This window comes from Anser anser (assembly GCF_964211835.1).
Source record: "Anser anser genome assembly, chromosome: 6".
In the NCBI taxonomy this organism is placed as follows: domain Eukaryota; kingdom Metazoa; phylum Chordata; class Aves; order Anseriformes; family Anatidae; genus Anser; species Anser anser.
The window spans coordinates 9976818-9996452 of record NC_139726.1 but is presented as its reverse complement, the minus strand read 5'-3'; the positions used below and the strand labels follow the sequence as shown (position 1 = coordinate 9996452).

Sequence of the window (19635 nt, the reverse complement as noted above, 5' to 3'; positions counted from 1 at the left end):
ATGTTTGGCTTTCAGGACGTCTCTCTCCTCCTTCATGTCCCCCAGCACAGACAAGAAGAGAAGGTTCTTCTGATAATCCCACAATCCAAACTGATTTTTGCAGAGACGTTCTCCCAACGTCTCCTGAGTGTTTGGGTTATTAACTTGCAGATTCCGTTTTAACTTTTAAATATTAATATGAGGGATAAGAAAATTGGCATTTGAATCTTTTGTTTAGATAGCATCAGTTGGGTTATTTGTTTAGTGAAGATAACTGTAAACCCAGAAGGCCAAAGGTATTATAGATCTCATGTTAAGTAAGCACAGTTATCAGAACATAAACTTTTCTAATGACAAGAGCAAATATTGCACAATCAGGACACCAGACACTATCCATCCACACAAAATTATCTTCCTAAATTCAGCACATGGCCCTTGGCTCTCCTATGAGCTGCGTGGAGAAAAAGACAAGACACTTTTGGCAAAAGTATTGAGCTCAAAGGCAGTCATGCTGGGTTTTTCATCCCTCAAGATGCTTCATTTTGTATTTGCTCTTCACAAACAGGAAGATGGGTGCACAGCTCAGGATGGTGCCACATTAATGTCAATGCACACTTGAACTCCCGCAGTGCTACGTATAACAGACTCCTCCTGACAGTCTCCTGTTGTCAGGAAGCTTCTGGCTGCTGGAACTGCGGCACAAAGGCTGATTAGCTGCTTGGACAACAGGTAGGTGACATGATCCACACTACGGTAGTGCTTTAAGATTCAACAGATCCGAAGCTGAATTGTTAGAACAAAAAAAAAATCATAGACTCATTAAGGTTGGAAAAGACCTCCAAGATCATCTGGTCTAACCATCCCCTACCACCAATGTCACCCACTAAACCACATCCCTAAGCACCACGTCCAACCTCTCCTTGAACACCCCCAGGGACAGTGACACCACCACCTCCCTGGTCAACCCGTCCCAATGCCTGACTGCTCTTTCTGAGAAGAAATGTCTCCTAATTTCTAACCTGAACCTCCCCAGCACAACTTGAGGCCATTCCCTCTAGTCCTATCACTAGTTACCTGTGAGAAGAGGCTGAACCCCAGCTCCCCACAGCTTCCTTTCAGGTAGTTGTAGAGAGCAATGAGGTCTTCCCTGAGCCTCCCCTTCTCCAGACTAGAATTTATAAAATTTCTAAAAATCTGCCATCTTTCTTCTCCTGGTCAGCATGCCCCATTATGAAGACAACTTTTGAAAAGCTGGAGACAGACTTACAATGGCAAAATGCTATTCCCAGTGTAATCGTATCGGTAACTCAAAGCGATGCTACTGTCACTTCTCATGATACCATCACCAATGTAAATAACACGAGCAGTGTTTGTTACTCTGAAAGAACCAAACCAGGACAGATGGTTACACACCAAGGCCCTGCAATCACTGACAGGACCATGTTCCTGAGCTTTCTGAGCGACCCAGGTCTGTGCTTGATGTGGCACTTTTGTGCAAAACCATCACCAGAAAATCTCTGCGGCTGTGAAATCCTGGTTCCATCGGAGGCAACGGCAAAAGTCAACCCAAAGCCGCCAAGGCCAGGGTATGACCAACCCTTCCTCTTCTTTCTGTGACTTTACAAACGACAAAACACACACTTTTATTCAACCAGCTGAGTTTCCGAGCGGACAGACGGGCTTCGAGTTTCCCCACAGGTGTCCCCGCCGGTGCTCACATCCCCCTCACACCGCCTCGGAGGGGGGGAGCTGTAGGTCCTGCCCCAACGCCTGTGGACCTTTGGGGTCCAGAGGCAGCCCCACGGGTCTCCTCGGCCCTGAGGCAGCCCCTACAAGCCCCCACCGGCCCCTGCTGGCCCCACGGCCCCCTCAGGCCGCCCCGCTCACCTCAGCGCCGCGGCGGGCCGCCGCGGTCGCTCGGCAACAGGCAGCCCAAGCGGGCCGCACCACTCTCGCCTCCCCGGGGGGAGAAGAGGCGAGCCGCAGCCATCAGGCACGACCGTTCTGGAGAAGAAAATCCCCTCGAGGGAGGCTACCTGCTTTTTAGAGCATAGTAAGGAGAGGATGAATCTCAGCGGGAGGAAGAGGGGTACGAGGGCGTCCCGCCGCCCGCTGTGGCCCAGGGAACCCCCCCGGCAGCGGCAGTGGTCGCGCCCTGACGGTGGTGCTCGGCGGGCTGGGCCCTGGACTCCGCAATATGGCGGCGCCGGGGCCGCCTCAGCTCTGGTGGTGTCTGTGGTGCGCTTCTTCGTAACACCCAAACGGTTTGGGGCTGAAAACACGTTAATAAAGGTGTCCCGGCAGTCGTTGTGAGCGTTTTCATTTGGGGCCCGCACCTGTTAGCCTTGCAGATTCCCAGCAGAAGAGCCGAAGTAGTTCACGCCACAGCAATCTGCATGGCTGTTCTGCGTTAGGTGACACAATCATAACAAAATTGGGGTAATGAAGTACATGTGGGAGAACAGTGTGCCCCAGCCCCTCCTGCCAGGAGCTCATCATGTTTGTCTTAGGCACCAACATGCTCGTAGCCCCACTGTTGTCTCCACAGTGGTCTGAGGGCATGCAGTGTAGGAAGCCAGAGGTGTTTCCAGAACCGGGTTTTTATCCTCTTACATTCTCTAAGAATAAAATTCTCCCCTTACAGCATTTCTAACAGGTGAAACATGACCAGAAGCCGTGCAAAACTCAGTTGGGTTGGAAACCACCCTCCTCCTGCCCACCCAACGCCTGCTGGGGGTTTTGGGCTCTTGGCCCCACAGCCGCAGCTCTGCTTCGTGCGCAGCTTTGCTCCGGTCAAGTACGAGAGGAGAAAGGCAGCCGGCCTTTTTCCAAGCTATGCATTCACCTCAGCTATGTAAACAGCCGCTGCTAGGGCTGACAGCAGTTTGTTCTCCACTTGACAGCCCGAGAGCCGGGCAGATGGCTGAAATTCTTCCCCCCCTGCAGGATGGATCTGTGGGAGAGCCGCGGCTGGGCTGCCCACGGCTCTGGCGAGAGGTCTCTGCAAAACTTGCATTTTTTTACATGGTACGATCTGGTATGAGAACAGAAGCACCAGCTCCAGAGCTTAATCACAGTGTCCCACCAGTACTGAACTTGTTTAGCTCTATCGTTTTATTTTATTTATTTTTTCTCTCCCAAGAAAAATGCCGTGGGAATATAGTGGAGCAAATAGTGTGTTAACATATTTCTCCTCCCACGGAAACATGATTCACCTGTGTGTCTCTCTATTTGCACGGTCATAATGGAGTGTGCAACTAAATCCATCTCCACTTCCACATCAGAGGAGCTGAATATGATGCACCCCTGGTGGAAAAGCACTCTGTAAGGTTTCCTGAGAGGTGGGAAATAAATGGAAAAGGTAGCTGGAAACAGAGGATTATTGGCCAACAAAGCTTCAGATTTCCTTGGGATGGTTAGTGTAAATAAGGATTTTGAACTGGGATTTAAATAGGTGAGTCTCACCTCGATTTTATATCTATATTCCGAATATCAGAGGAAAAACGCATGGCCTGGTTGTCAGGCTGTAAAACAGGGATTACAAACAATTCTTTCGCAAAGGAGGGAGAAAAATGAATGATTAAACTGAAGAACTAATGGAAATTTTACGTATTGAGGTTCGTTAAGGTACTTGATAAGTAAATAATCCTATAATCAAAGTAACATAAAGCAAATTAATTTATTTACTACTAAAGTTACCATTTGAAGTATTTCAAGATTGCATGAACAAATTCCAGTTTTTCATTTCTGGCTTAGATTACTGAAACAAATTCCAGCTGTGACAAATTTAAAATAGATATGCTGGGTAGGAATGAATGTAGCAAAGTGCAATGCTATACTATTTAATAGAGCAACACCTTGTTTCAAGATCTGTGAGTTCTTGCTAATAAATCTCTTTCAATAATTCTCTCCTAATAATTCTCTGCAGTCTGCTTCTGCTCATAGGTTTCCCAGCACAGCGTGTCCCTCCCAGAGTGCTGACATCAAGCAAGGGTTTGCACAGGTGAGAGTTTTCCAGGTCTTATCTTGTATCCATCATCTTTAGAGCCCTCAGCCTACACATAAATATAATGCAAGGGTCACAAAATATTAGGATCTTCATTCACATTATTTGTGTTTAAATCCAGCATTGGCTTTTCAAAGCCCCTGGGCAACCATTGCCTGTATCAGAAAATGCACACACACATACACACACACCCATCTAAAAGCGCTTTCAGAAGCAAAGCTGCAGTGATGCCACAAACACAAGCACGAGCAGTGGCTTTCAGGGGAAGCTCTGTCAATAACAACAGAATAATAACATTTTCTTTGAGCCAAAGGAAGAGAGAGAATGACTTAGCAGCCCACTGAGATGATGCAGCACTGCCAATGCGGTTTCTTCAGACCACTATAATCACATTGCTTGGCTGCCTCTCATACCTCCTTTTAACAATCTGTTTAACCCTTTGGCCAATTCCAACCAAACTCTGTGGGCAAGCAGAGCTCTTAAAGAAATGAAATTTCCTGAAAGTTTAGAGCGGGCAGGGGAGAAGACGGCTGAAATGTTTCCCCTTTGCAAGGGCAGCGATGCTGTGTGAGCATGGCAGCTTTCTGTCGTGCTTCTCCTGCTGTCTGGGCAGTCAGCACATGCAGGGCATGTGGCTGGGCACGACAGCCATAGCGTGGTGCCTCTTGTCCAGCCACCGCTTGGTGACTTTGGGGACATGGGGAGAGTTGAGTGTAGTGCGTAGGGGATGCAGAGCATTGCAATTTAGCTGTCCTTGCTTGTCCCCAGCAATTATGCTGCTTGGCAGATGGCTTGCTCAATCCAATGACGGGATTTTCAGTGCACAGGTAACAAGCTAGATGTCTTACAGTAACAGCCTTTGACTTTATTGGTAGCTCTAGAGCACAATCCCAGCAGACCGGAGAGCAGACCTGATGGCCTGGGGAGCCCCTCGTCACATTTGGCCTATGTCTGGAGTGATGGGAGATGGTAAATTGGAAAAGGCAGCAAAAGGTGCTTTGAGACACGTTAGTGTAGCTGAGGGTTGCAGTGCTCTGAGAGTGGGCACTAGTGCATGGTGCAAACTTCATCTCTTTTTTGAGGCTGTGTTCCTTTTTGTGCTACGAGTAAACTCGGCAAGCCGAGTTTGGAGTGCCTGCCTTGGTGTCTGGCAGCCCACACCCTGGATAAGCCCACCTTTGTAACAGTTTTTCCTCAGAAACGAAACCTGCCGAAATAAAGCATGCTCTGCCGCCGGGGAGCTGCCTATGGGGGAACATCCCACCACGAGGTACCGCAAGGACCCGAACGCGAGGCTCTTGCTGCCCGTAGCATCAGGACCACATGCAGACTGCCTGTTTCTCTGGGTGCTGGATGAGAGGCTGGACTCCAGGGAGCGTTTGGAGCCCCCTTTGGAAGCGGTGGGAAGACCAGATCCTCTTTGCGCCCTTTCTCTGATAGCCTAACCCCAAACCCTAGCTCACCTCCAGCGCCAGCGGCTGGGCAGGAGGCGCGTGAAGCTGGCCCTGTTGCGGCAGGCTCTGCCAGCCTCCCGATTCCCTCTGCCAGCCTCCCGATTTCCAGCGCCTGGGGATGTGAGCTCGCTGTGGGAGGCACGTGCAGAGCTGCCGGGAGCAGGAGCGGTGCAGGCAGCCTGAATCGCATTCCTCAAACCCTGTTTCCCAGCAGGGCGCTTATTCCAGGGCTGGGTCCTCCCCTGGCTGCGCTCTGTGCTAATGACTATTTCCCCTTGATAGATTACCCATGCCATTGTGGGGCTGACATCTTACACGGGAGCCCTGCTTGGTCCCTTATCATGGGAGCATGAGGAATGATCCTTCCCTACCGACACCCATCGATAGCAGTGAGTAATAGCCGGGAAGGGAGGCAGACGATAGTAGGAACATGCTCAACAGAGGTGCTGTTATTCTTGGGACAGGAGGCAACTGCGGAGGAGGAGGAGGAGAGCTTGGAGGGCGGACGGGGGGGTCCTGTCATTGCTGATGCTCTCTGGGGCTCGGCAGCTGGAGAGAAACGTTGACTCAGGATGGTCAAAGCTGGGAAGGAAAAAAAGCGAGGAGGGAAAGGAATGAAGTGAAAGGAGCTGAGAGCCAGGCTGGAGAGCACGCAGACAGCCTGGTGACCTCTGGTGCATGAAGGATGAAGGAAGCAGACTGAGTGACTATGTGGACCGTCTGGGTGATCATCTTCTGGGTTTCAACCGTCCTGGTAGGTGCTCGGAGCTATTTATTCCGAATTGCATGGAATCGTGTTGTCTGAATAAGTGCATCTCTATTCCACAAAGTTGTGGCATCATAATTTTAAAATGTCTGTGTATAAGCAGGGATTTTTTTTTATTATTATTATTCTTGCTTCTGCTGCTTCCCGCACTAATTGACATTGTCCAGATGGCCAGACGCTGGGTGCCTCAGTTTCCCCGTCTGCACAAAGAGGACAGTGTTACTAACCTGCTTTGGTAAACTCAGCCGGTGCTGGGAGGAAGGAGGGAGGACTCGATGTCATTTCGAGAAGCTTTGCTGGTTTATATAAGCAAACAATCCCCTCAGGGGGAATGCCCAGCACTGCCAATGCCTCACTTGACTCAGATTGAAGGAGTGTAAGGCGGTGTTTGCCCCACACGTTTTGGTTCCCTTTTTTTGGCTTTATGCGTTTACTGCGAGTTTAGGTGGTGGACGGCCACCGCTGCGCTCCGTGTGCCCAGCACCGTCAGCAGGACAGCTGAGCGCAGGGTATGATCTCTGAGCTCCTCAGGTGTTTCAGATTTTGCAAAACATAGAAAACCAAGACTGAAATATGCCCAGCTCAGCTGGGAGATGGTTGAACTCTCGGTCAATACAGAGAGTCACTGCAGCCACTGGGAAATTCACTCTCTGTCCCAGCAGGGGATTCGGCTTGAACTCTGACAAAAGCTGAGCTCTGCAAAGGTGTTTTAATTGCACAGGGAATGCAATCTGCATTGCTTTGTCTTCTGATTGTGTTCCATAATAAAACAATGACTGTGCTGGTTTTCTTGTTATTTGGATTTCTTATTCTTAGGTGCTACCCAAAGGACTCTGTAAATAGATGTCTTTACTTAGGGTGCCACTGAGAGCACCTCCTTCTACTTGCTCTCTTTCTAGTCCTTCAAAATACAGATTTTGTTTACAGCATATAGCCTGGCATCCTTTGTTCTCCCTTAAGCCCTCTCATTAAACTAGAAACATTTATTTTTGAATTCAAATGTCTGGGATTTCTGTGGCTGCAAATAGTATTCATATTAAATAGTGTTTAGATCCACTCATTCACAGGTTAAGAAATGTAGTTGGCTGTGCTAGTGATATCACAAATTGCAGATTTCTATGCATTCTTGACATCTAGTTAGCACAACTATTTCTGTTTGGAATGGTTTCGATATGTTACATTTTCTTTAAAAAAATAAAAAGTGTAGAAAATAAGAGGATGCCTTGCCCCTTTGTCAAAATCTGACAACCTGGGAGCTGCTTCAGGGAGATATTTAGGAAGAGATGGAGAAACCACACCTATAGGAGTGGATTTTCCTTCTGGAGTAAAAGGTGCCCTCAGGACTCATACGGTGCCTGTGCATGAGCAAACAGCGGGACACACACAAGGAAGGCACACACGTGCGTGGAGGTGCCAGGGCAGAAGCGTGCTGGCTGCTGTGGGTGGCAGCGGGGCCGGGTGGCCCATTAATGGCAGGTTTCAGGGTGCTCAGCAAATGGCCATGGCCTGTCCGGTCAGATTTGCAGAAAGGAGGGAGGCAGGCTGTGGGAAGCAAGGTGTCTGAGCCAGCACCCGCAGGCTCTCTGCTCTCACTGGGGTTAAAATCCGGATGCCACCAGGTCTGGTGTAAAACAGGGGTGTCTCTGATCCAGAGAGAAAGGTCAACATCCTTCTGCTGGGTCAAACAGTAATGGGGAGGCATTAACTACACCATGCTCCTGCTTGAGCAACATTTTATTTAAAAAAAATAATTGTCTAGGTGGTCTTCACTTCTGGATATGCTATCAGCATGCAGCCCCATTCTAGAAGGAAAATAAAGCAGGCATTAAAAATCTTTCTAAAACAAAAGCTCGCTTAGGACATACCTTGCTTAAAAGGAAGCAGCACCCGCAGGATGTATACGCTTTTATAAGGTGAAAAATACTCCTGTTTCTGAGATCATCACTCAGGGGGTGGCTAATGTTTATTTTTACATGCGTTCAGTATCATGATGAGCAACCCACATGCACACCAAACAGGTTTTGTTGGCTGCTTTAAATGTTTAACACTAATATTCTTTTTTAACGCAATTGCAAGGTAACTTTTGGACAGTTGCATTTGTATTTGTGTATTATGAAAATGTAGTTAATAGCTTTACTATTGGTAATCAAATTCATAACGACAGAGAATGATAAATAATACATTTTGAAAGATCTGTCAATATTTAGAAATGATAAAATTTAGCCTTCAGCTACCAACTGAAACTACTCAATGCAATCACCTTTCTTTAGCCATGTTACTCCAATTGGACATTTCCAACTTTTCAAAGATTAAATGGATTTAATGTATCTAAATCCTGGTATCAGAGAATAGTTTATTTAATCTGAATTCTTTGCATGAGTGATTCAAGAAAATTCATTACATCATGCACAAATGAATGGTTTTAAGTTTCTTTATTTCAGGATGCACAACGACGAAGGAGAAAGATGCTGCAGTAAAATAGAACATACCAATTAGACAAGGCACAAAACACTGCTGAAAATATCAAACTTTGTTCAGAACTGCAATACCCCAAATACTTCCAGCTGAAAAAAATGGGAATTTGGTCTGATTTTTTTTTCCTAAAACTAATCAGAATGTGATCAGCAATTCTACACTATCAGATAGGTTGAGCAGTAATACGATGATGTCAGGTTACATTTTCCCACTCAGAATGTATTAAAAATTTCCGTCTAAAAAAAATTCAAATAATACATCCCGATGACTTGTTTTTAATCTTTTAAGTATGTATGTATATATACACTTGTATATAATATATCTGCGTATAATTTCTATAGTGGGAATTTATGAAGTTTTGTTGTTGTTAATGAGGCAGGAATTATGTAATTTGTTATAATGGGAACCTGGCTGTATCCAATACTTTTATTGCCATAAATGATGGGACAAAGCAAAAATAGTGAAAGCACTTTTTTCCACTCACTGGGGATCAAGCAGGTCTGTTACAACTGGAAATCAGATTTACGGCTTTTGGTTCAGGCAAATACAGACGTTAGGGGTGCCTAATGTGACTGGAAGAGTGTCCCACAGCGATTCAGGGTGACTTTCTGGATACTGCCTGAAAGCTGAAACATCCCAGGCTCTGGGGATAGTTTTCAGTAAACATACTGCGAGATGTTAAGACTGGGATCTTGTCCTACAAATAATTTTGCACTGATTTTTAATACATGCCATGTTAATGGTGGGTAGCTGTTTTGTGCATTCATTTTGGCCCACCTACATGTAACGTTAACAAAACATTTAATTGCTACATCGGGCTTGAGTTAAGACTAACATTTCAACCCTTCCTTGTGAGAAAGGAGGATGGAGAAAGAGGAATGTGACATGGTGTGCTCAGGCCAATTTACGATCGGTTTCCTCGCAAAAAAAAAGTTCCCTGAGACTCTGCTGTCAGCTTGGCTCCTGCAGCTCCGTGAGCGGTAGCAGTGAAACAGGCTTGGGTGGTCTGCAGCCAGTGGACATATTTGGGCCAGCCATGCAAGTAAATGTCATCCAGGGAAACAAACTGCAAGGGTCTGCGGTTTGATACTGCCAGAGGTAGATAATTAATTCTCCGTTGCTGTAGGAGCATCCAGCAGTGCCCTGGATGTTTCTGCAGGTTTGGGGAACAGCATCGTGCTCGGGTACTTTATTTAGCAGAATAACAGACTCATTTCTCTCAATAACAACCTCAGCAAATGGGAGCAGACAGGAACTGAATCTGTGGTTGCCTACTGCTATCATAAAAACGCAGACTTAATTAAGAAAATCGACTGTATTTCAAGGAAATACCCTCCACAATCAATTGACGGCATTGCATGGAGAATGTGAGCATAAGGAGGGCAAATCCTGTTGAGGGGGTGCACGTTTTAAGAGGAAAAGTGATCGCACTGCTTTGCAAATTTGCAGATCAGGGCTGCCCCACCTGTCTGTGACCTCCTGAGCGTCCTGAAAAAGGAGGAAGAAAACTGTGCTGAGAGACTGTCCCTGGAGGCGAGGAACAGGACACCTGAAAATGATCTGCTCCTGACATCAGGTAAAGGGTGGGGGAATGTGCAAGGTGAAAACCATTCTCAGGTCAGCCAAGTGGCCTCAGTACCCCACAGGAGGCATGCACCCCGTGTGCGCCTCTCGGTGAGGGGCAGAAAAACAGGTAAGATGTGTTGCAAGGCTCCGAGAGCAGGATTCAACCTTACTGTGATGGCAAATAATAACCTTATGAGGCTTCAAAGTCAGTGGCTTGGCTGCAGTCTTCACAGCTAGAGAGCACATCAGCGACAAAACGTTGTGAGTTGGAGAGGATTTGGAGTTATTCTCACCTTAGACAAGGATATTTTTATAGAGTCAGCCCACTAAGTACAAAGTTACTCAACTGTATTTGCCTTCAAAAACAATGAATACCAGCAGCCAACATTTCCATCCCATGGCCTGAAGACTCTCCTTGTTCCTATCTTGCTCTAACTGGCTGTCTGTGACAGACCTCAGCACTGAGGGTGGGTTTGTATCATTCACAACATCTCACAGACTGAACTGATTCTGGATGACTTCTATGGACCGTGAAGTGGTGAGGTCCTCACCAGCATGGGAGGTGGTGGAGTTCCCGTGAGACATGCTCTGTGCAGGGTGTCCTGCCAGAGATAAGCTGCCCTGTGCAGCAAGACATGAAGCTTTTGCTTAGTTTCAAAGCCTTCCTCTCTAGCAGAGGGTGTTAAGACAAACAAAGGTTTCACCATGACCTGGCCCAGGGGCAGGACTCAGAGGGAAGATCTACTGCCTGTTTTCATAGCATGCCTAGCCTTTTTCTCTGCCTTTGTGTTTTCCCTTTCAGCCTGATGGGTGTGAGACTGCCCTGGGGCATTACGCCGTATAGCAGAAGTTACAGGGTACTTTGTGGCAGGCTGGCAGATATTCCGGAATGCAGATCTGACTCATCGAATATAAAAAGAAAATCTAGTTGGCTTAAGTTGGATCCAAATGTTAAACATCCCCCTAAATACTTTAATACAGGACACCCCTACCCTCTGTGCCCTTCTCCCCAAAGGAGCAAGTTAAAACTATAGCACTGTGTTAAACCTTTAAGAAAGCATTTCCAGTGGCCATCAAAATCCCTCTTTAAACTCTGCAAAACAGATCAAACAAGGCACACTGGCATGAGCTTGGGGCTACCCCCCGTAGCAGAAAGCTTTAAGCTGGAAGTGGCCAGAGTGACTAAGCCCCTCTCCATTGCTATAACTCTGCAAACACATCTTCTCCTGACAGTGAAACCCTCCCAAAATAAAGAGGTGTAAGATGCACAGCGGTCCCCAAGTAATGGCTTCTGAAGAGAGAGCACAGGAATTTCCTTCTGCTGCTCTTTACTCAGGGAGGGTTTGTTACCTTGGTGAATTATAGAATTACGCTTTTATTCCAGGAAATAATGTTTTTATTCTGCACATTTCTCCATCCTTTGTTTATCTGCATGCCTGAGGTCTGCGTGGAGAAAATCCTACACAGGGACTTCAGTTTGAAAAAGAGAAACAAAGCTCTGGGGATCCAGTGCCTGCCCTTGGCGTACCATGCAGGGAAAGAGAGCGGGAGCTTTGCAGGATGGTGCTAACCCTCTGTACCCCATCTTTCCTGCACCTGCTGCCCCAGAAGCTTTGCCTGTTGTGGGTAGACAGCACCAAGCGGAGGAGCAGGAAGAAAGGCAAAGCGAGGGACAAGCTGCCACAGTGCTGTCTCTGCTCCACGCTCACATCCTTACAAAAACGGCACAAATGAACAGGATTGGTTGCAAGTGAATCAGGCACAAAGTACCCGAGCAGAAAGTGTTTCTTATTGTCCTACAGTATCAGGGAGAGGGATTCTTTATATTTTAGCTCTGCCCTTGTGATGCCAGTGGCCTGGAGGAGGGAGCCCAGCAGGCCTCCAAGCCCAATGGCAGCACTGAGAACGGGCCTACACCAGGCACATTGTGCTGTCAGAGGCCTGGTTGCAGAAAAAACATTCCCAGCAGATTTTGCCGGAAGACAGGAGAGGATTTACATTTTCCCCTGGCCTGTAAATGTGGTGATCTTCCCTTCACAGCCACGGGGAAGACCTTAGTGAAGTTTTGCTCTCCGGCAGCGGAAGAGCCATTGACACCCACAGCCGAGCCCAGTCCGTGGTTTATTGGCATTATTCACTCCAGCACTGTCTGGACATAATGAAGGAGATGAAGAAGAAGCAGAGTATTTATGCTTGTACAATGCTGTTCCTCTCTGTCCTTTCCCCAGTATCATTCTGAAGCTGTTTAAACTCCTAGTCACGTTGTGCCTTGTTGTGTTTACACAAGCATTATGTAGGGAAAACATCGGGCTGATTCAAAGTGGAAGCTTTCGAAGGGTTGAAAAGTGAGCTAAATTTTTGACATCTGGTTTCCTTCATCTTTCCAGGGCTATTCACTAGTTACCAGAAGACGGACTGGTAGCCAATGGCCTGGTGCAAGGCTCCCCATGGCCCAACTTTCTCTGTGTTCAGCTGGTAGAGACCAGTGCAGTCAAGGACCAGAGTGGGATGGGTCTGGAGCCTGCAAGGGGATGGCGTGAAGCCAGCAGGACCTGTTCTGTCCCATCTAGGCCTCTATAGGTCTCAGCAGGACTTGTTCTGTCTCATCCAGCTTGCTTTTCAGGGTACTGAGTATCTCTGTTCCCATAGTTGCCTTGGTCACTGGGAGACGTTGCGTGGTGCTTCATTGTTGGGAGATGTTTCATGGTATTTCATTGGTGAGAGATGTTTCGTGGTGTTGCATTTCTGGGAGATGTTTCATGGTGTTGCATTGCTGGGAGGTGTTGCATGGTGTTTCCTCGCTGGGAGAAGTTTCACGGTGTTTCCTTGCTGCCCCCAGGCAGATGTGCTGGAATGTGGGATAACATGAGCTGCTGGCCTTCATCAGCTGTGGGACAGACTGTCGATGCACCCTGCCCCAAATTCTTCCAGATGCTGACTGGGAAAAAAGGTAATGCTAAAAATACTCTTCTTGCTGAGATGTCTTTTGTTAAACATCGTGTTTACAAAAATGTCACCGTCAGGTCTGAACTTGAAGGAAATTATGTCCCTGCTTCTTTTAAAGACCAATGGCCACTTAGCAGCTCCATTTCCATCACTAATCTAAACGTGGGAAAGCCTGGAATTAAAGTAGCAAGATGGTTTAAGAGTTTATTTCTCTTAGACAGGCAGAGAAAAATGCAGGAAGTAAATGCTGTCCTGGAAAGCAGATTTAACATGGTTTCTTGAGGGAAAGAGTTTTCTTCACACAGTCTCTGTTTATGTATTTCTGCCTCTTTCCCCTTCTAATAATTCTTAGGCGGCTGATCTCAGCCAAGCTTGACAAAAGGGCAAAAGTTCACACAGCATTAAGCACACACAAGTTTTGGCAAAAACAACCGGCCAGGTAAGGGAAAGAACCCCTTTTGTGCTTCCATCAAGTGGAAATTACAGGGGTTCACCCATAATGTGTGACAGTCTCTACACAAGGATGCAGCACAAATGCACAAGAACTCAAGCTTCATTAGTCCCATGGCTCACCAAACCCCTTACTCAAAAAGAGATGAGCTCAAGCAACATTTGTTGCCCGTTCTTTGAGATTTCTCAGCTGGAAATGAAGTGAAATTTATTCCCAATATATCAGAGTAATTGTGAGCCATTAAGTAGTAGTTTCTGCCTGCTTTCTGTTAATTTTGACTTTTCAACAATGCCTGAGAAATGTGCTTGCATTTCTCTTCGGTGAGTTAATGATTCGAATCAGAAGAGGGCTCTCCTTTCTTTGGTTATAGGACATGGATTAATGAGATCCGATACTCACAGAAAAGCAGACAGATTGATTTTATGGAGGGAGGAACAGAAGGCAAAGTATTAGACTGTCTACTAAGGATTAAATAAGTCGGAAGAAAAGCATTTAGCTCTCTTTAAATAAAATCAGATGCAAACCATTTGCATTAAAAGAAATACCATGCTGCTTTCCGTACACAGAAACAGTAGCTGCACATTGAATCCTATAGTCTCGAATAAAGACAGAAAAGAAACTATGTAAAGACACAGATGGCTGAGAAAATCATCTGTCGGGCATGTGCTTACAAATTTCAGCACTGTGATACTGAGCCTTAAGTATGTTAAAGGAAATCCCTGCTGGTGCAGCCACTAGAGGGAACTGCTCCCTGCCGCTGCCCTCCCAGCCAGCACCGGCCAGGCAGAAAAACAGGAATTTGTACATCCAAAGGTCGTAATTACATATCAAATGTGCATTGCATTATCTCGGAGATAGATAGTCTAACAGCTTTAAACTTTGGTTGCCCTCCTTACTGAGAAGCTGAGAGCTGAGCCACTTCTGATAAGCACTAATCAAAGTGACAGTGTTCAAAACAGAAACCCAAGACATGGTTCATTGGCATTTACAGCTTATTTCAGTCTCTGCATCTGGCATTTTGGGTCCAAGTCAGCAATAGTTTATTCTCATTCTCATAGCCACATTCTTCTCTGATTTTGCACTGTGGCTGGCTTTTGACTCATGCATTTAATTACCGCTACCGTTGTTGCCCTGTTTTCAGCAATTTTGCAAAAGAAAAACAAATATCATTTCGTTTGAAAGAAAAGCAAAAGTTTTATTTCCTTGCCACTTACAAAAGAGATGGGCAGCCACAAATGCCAAAGACCCATATGTGAAGGGATGCAGATAGCTCTGAACCCAAACGCTGGTCTCTGTGCAGCTGAGCTTTGTGCTGACATCCAGACTTGCATTTGCAGCCCAGACTGTCTGGCCTCTCCCCACATAACAGACCAAAGAAACAAAATAATCTGAAACCTAGGAACATACCAGAAGTTCACAACCCACATCATGTCCCAGGCAAGAAATGGGGAAAGGTGTGATGACTGCGGGAAGTCAGAGGCAGAAGAAGAGGCTGCATGGAATGGCCCCAGTTCCACAGCCATCCCTTCAGACATTGCTCCCCCTTGCCCCTGAAGTCCTCCAAGGCACTCAGCGTTAGATGGGCTGCAGCCCCTGAGTCTGCTCTGAGTGGGGCATGCTGCAGTTTCCCCAGCATGTATTTCAGCCATAAGCAAGCAGCATTGTTAAAGTTGTGCTCACGTCCATCCATATAATACGCCCTGCATAATCTCCTATGGTTTGCTTGTAATGCAATTGCAAGCACACACCAGCACAGAACTTCACCTCTCATTGTCTGATCAACTTTGACATCCTTAGGCGAAACCCAGTTATGGACCTGTTTACAAGCATGACACTCTGCTCCGAGTACATGGGTCTTTAATTGAAGCTGAAGTAGAACATTTGCCACCATACCTCTCGTGTGCTGACTACCAAGGCAGGATCACAGAATCACACAACAGCTGAGGCTGGAAAGGACCTCTGGGGGTCACCTTGTGCAACCCCCTGCTCAAGTAGGGCCACCCAGAGCAGGTTGCCCAGGACCACGTCCAAATGGCATTTGAAGATCTCCAAGGAGAAGACTCCAGAACCACTCCGGGCAGCCTGTGCCAGTGCTCTGTCACCTGCACAGCACTAAGTGCTCCCTGATGTTCGGAGGGAACCTCCCGTGTTCCAGTTTGTGCCCATTGCCTCTTGTCCTGTCCCTGAGCACCACTGAATCTGGCTCCATCTTCTTTGTACACTCCTCCAGGTATTTATAGACACTGATGAGATCCCCCTGAGCCTCCCCTTCTCCAGGCTGAACAGTCCCAGCTCTCTCAGCCTCTTCTCATAGGTGCTCCAGTCCCTTGGTCAGCTTGGTGGCCCTGCTTTGGACAGAGAGACCAGTGGTTGGCTGGGGAGAGCTCTTTGGGAGAGCTCTTTCTCTTCCTTTTGTTGTTGCTGTGCTGCAGCAGAGTACAGAAAACGGCTTAAAAAACAAGCCCGGCCCTTCCAAAGATGCTAACCTGGAACAAAATGTTCATAAAAGCATCAGAATAATAGTTGGGTATGGACACACCCAGAGCTCTCCCCGCTTGGAGATCTCAGCATGTTTGCTGTGCCTTGCTGTTTTACAGAGGTGAGTGCAAACCAAAAAAAGCGTGGACATGCTCTGAGGTCTCCAGAATTAGCCCAGAGGTAGCAGGAGCCCTGACTGTCCTGACAGTCCCAGCAGGGCTCCCAAAAGCATAAACCAGTGCCAAACACTGCTGCATATGCATCTCCCCCTGTTCCCTCAGCACTGCGGGGATCTTTTGCAGAAACTGGATGCCCTAGGGTCCCTGTGGCTAAATGCGTAGTCAGAAATAGACTTTTATGGTGCCTGCTGTCAAGGCTTCCACTAAGAAGGACTGCTGATTTCAGGTCCTAAGTCCTTGCTAGTAGAGCTATTACTGCAGCAGAGCCAGGGTTTTACACCCTCTTTCTAAAGGGTGGCTCCAACTGCGCAGATGCATGTGATTAGGACAGCAGGCAGTGGTTTTATTTCTTTGCGGAAGTTTCTCTTCTCTTCAGCCCGTAGCCTGCCTGCCTGCTGGGGCCATTTTCTTCGTGTGAGATTGCAAGGTGTGTAGGTGCTGGACATGAATGTGGGCATGGTCAAACCTGTCCTGTTTAACCACGTGCAGTTTGGTGGTGATCCATCTCTGTTTAACCACGTGCAGCTTGGTGGTGACCCATCTCACCCAGCTTGAGGAGTCAGACGTCCAAAAAGAAGTAGGTCAGACAAACTGCCCTGTGCAGATGTCTGTCTGAAAATGAGATGATTTCTGCAAACGCCTCTTTTTCTCCACTGCCTAGAAAGATGGCTGCAAGGAACACACTTAAACTCAAGCATTTTGCTTTCAGAAGTCTAACTTCAGTGAGGGGATTCCCATCCTAGCCTCTGATTTCTAAGTAAGCAAGGAAATCAACTCTCTAAGACAACGCCTGGACTTGGCTGTGGGTACAAGCCTTTTAGTTTCCATTTAAGTCTCCCCAAAAAGCTGTGACCATCTAACGTTTTGTGTTCTCCTCAGACTGTGACAAACCATAGTACAGCCCTGAGGTGGTGAGAATGTCCAAGAAAGTATCAGGTTTGTATGGAGTATGAATTCGTGACCGAACAAGTCATATGTTTGCTGATCTTGGAACTCTGGCCAAGAAACACCAGATGTACCGAACAGTATTATTTATGTTGCAATTAATAAAAACACATCCATCACAGTCATCCCTGAGTTGGCAAACAATATTATGACCCACACAAATACACTGGGCAAGTATCAACATAATCAGCTCAGCTGCATTTCACCTCCAGCTATGCCGAGTACACTGCCTGGGGAAAAAATGTTCTCCTTGGTCTTGGAGCAACCCTTCACGTTGGTGACAATAAGGAGGAGAACAAAGATACAATTGGAAATGGTTACACCTGGTTTTGTCTCTGTTGTTGTTGTTACCATACAGGTTTCGTCTATCGAAACTGTACCAGCGAGGGTTGGTCAGACCCGTATCCAAGACCAGATATTGCTTGTGGCTACAATGTCAATGACACCACAAATGAGAAAAGGGTGAGTCCGAGTGCCTGTGACCACAGATCTGCTGCTCTGGGGCTCTGGGAAAGGGACATGCTCAATCTGTTAAGGAGAGACTGAATAATGGGATCTACCCCAGGTGGGGTTGTGGGTATGGGTGTTCTTCAGCACAAATGCTTTCTCAATGAGTTTTGCTCAGTTTAAAACTTCCGTAGCTGATTTTACAAGAAAATCTACTTGATAAGAAATAAGGGATAGCCTTCATTTGGTATGGGCCGATTTCTGCCAGATAGTCAAAGGTAAAGATGTGAATATCTGTTCTCCTGCAGCGTGCCTATTTCATGACCCTGAAGACCATGTACACCATTGGATACTGCACCTCCCTTGTGACGCTGACAATAGCCTTAGTGGTCCTGGCCTCTTTAAGGTGAGGAGAAGCACCGCTGGGTTGCCTTTGGGCAGGACGTCTGGTCATCTCAGCTGACACAGACCCTTCTGTTGGCTTTCAGGGCAAGTTAAACATTGCAGTGTTTCTGAAAACTTTTACATAAATCAGTGACGGAAATGAGCTGAGTCCTGTCTCACAGAAAATGTCAGGGCTGTTCCTCATATTGTGCTCTCCTGTCCTTCCCAACATTTAGTTTATCATATTTTGCAGATTGGAGTTTGCACCATCTCCCTGCTGAGATTTTGCCATGATTTTGATGTCCCTGGGGAACAGTGTCTTTCCTCCTACTGTTCTTTACCCCACCCAAGACTGTGGCTAAAACTTTGCTCTAAGAACCAGTGCATTGACTTCTAGAGAGGTGTTGCAGGCTTACAGCAGTGACCTGACAGTAGGTTTATCTTCATACAGCTTTATAACCTGGAATTTGCACTTTGCTGCTTATTCAGTGAAATGAATTTCCCTTACAGTAAATATCAGGGAGGCACCTCTGGTCAGAGGAACCCCAACTACTCTGCAGACTAGTTGTGAGTCTGCAAGGCCTCCCAAACTGAATTATATGAAGTTGTAATACAGAAAACACTGCAGGCACAAGTGCACTGTTCAGATAAACCAAAGAAATCCATCCAGGTGTGGATAAACAGCAGCTCCTTGGTTTCACGATGCTCTGGGAAGGAGGGACAGAGGCTACACCAAGCATATTGGCATGAAATCTCAGTTCTTCAGACAACGTTCAGCTTTTTTTAGTACCTGGGTGGAGCAGATGTGCCTTCCGCTTTTCAAGGTCTTCTCTAGGGTATTCCCCTTTGGAAATCCATTTGTCTTCCTTTCACAGACAGAAAAACATTGTTCTTAAGATGTCAGTTCAGCATTAATAAGGATTGAAACCTGATGGTTACAGCCACAAGCTTCCTGCTTTGTCTAGGAATGTAACTTCGTAGGAGCTCTCTCTTTTCCTTGCAGAAGACTTCGCTGTACGAGGAACTACATCCACATGCATCTCTTCATGTCCTTCATTTTGCGAGCCTCATCTAACTTCATCAAAGATGCTGTTTTATTCTCCTCTGAAGACACAAACTACTGTGAGGCATACACGGTAACCCTCTGCCTTCCAGCTTACTTCACACCTCAGCTTCCAAGCCATAGTTAGTGTGCAGGGCAGGAAATCTTCATCCTAGGTTTCTATTTGTCATACCAGGGTATGGGAGGGGAAAAGTATGCCCTGTCCCTTCTCTGTTGCTTCACCCCATGCGTTAGTTGCTCCAGGCTGAGATTTCCCTGTTTTGGGAGGATTCTGCATGGGTGAGGGAGGTATGAGGATGTAAAAGGGGCCCAGGCTGGATGAAACACACAGAAACCCAGGTACAGCTAAAGCTAATATGCAGGTATCTACAGTCCCCTCAAGTGTTGACACAGAGGGTACCCACCCAGGTTGGTCTAAAGTAGGTGTCTGCATTCATCAGCTTGACTGCGTTGACTAGATCGCCACAGAAGAGACCAGGAGTTCAGCACATGAACA

General features: G+C 46.8%; 2 protein-coding genes across 9 annotated transcripts in view; one reads left to right on the top strand and one right to left on the bottom strand.

The window, feature by feature from the left end:
- Window positions 1-2898, bottom strand: part of CFAP221 (cilia and flagella associated protein 221) — a 44506-nt gene extending 41608 nt beyond the window's left edge. For 2 of the 8 annotated variants that reach the window (XR_014585867.1, XR_014585868.1), the window contains exon 1: window positions 2016-2898. The gene's annotated coding sequence lies outside the window, so the exon portion shown is untranslated. Of the gene's footprint in view, window positions 1-1392; window positions 1597-1866 lie in introns of all 8 variants that reach the window. The other 6 variants (XM_083841167.1, XM_083841168.1, XM_083841166.1 and 3 more) reach the window with 6 other exon arrangements.
- Window positions 2899-4535: 1637 nt separating this feature from the next.
- The window catches only part of SCTR (secretin receptor), a 27743-nt gene continuing 12643 nt past the window's right edge, over window positions 4536-19635 (top strand). Inside the window, 9 exon segments of the mRNA XM_083840936.1 lie at window positions 4536-6030; window positions 6032-6091; window positions 6094-6140; window positions 6142-6193; window positions 10130-10256; window positions 13086-13196; window positions 17604-17707; window positions 18001-18098; window positions 19080-19212. Of these exon segments, the coding sequence (XP_083697062.1) occupies window positions 5968-6030; window positions 6032-6091; window positions 6094-6140; window positions 6142-6193; window positions 10130-10256; window positions 13086-13196; window positions 17604-17707; window positions 18001-18098; window positions 19080-19212 (795 nt within the window). The 5' untranslated portion in view covers window positions 4536-5967.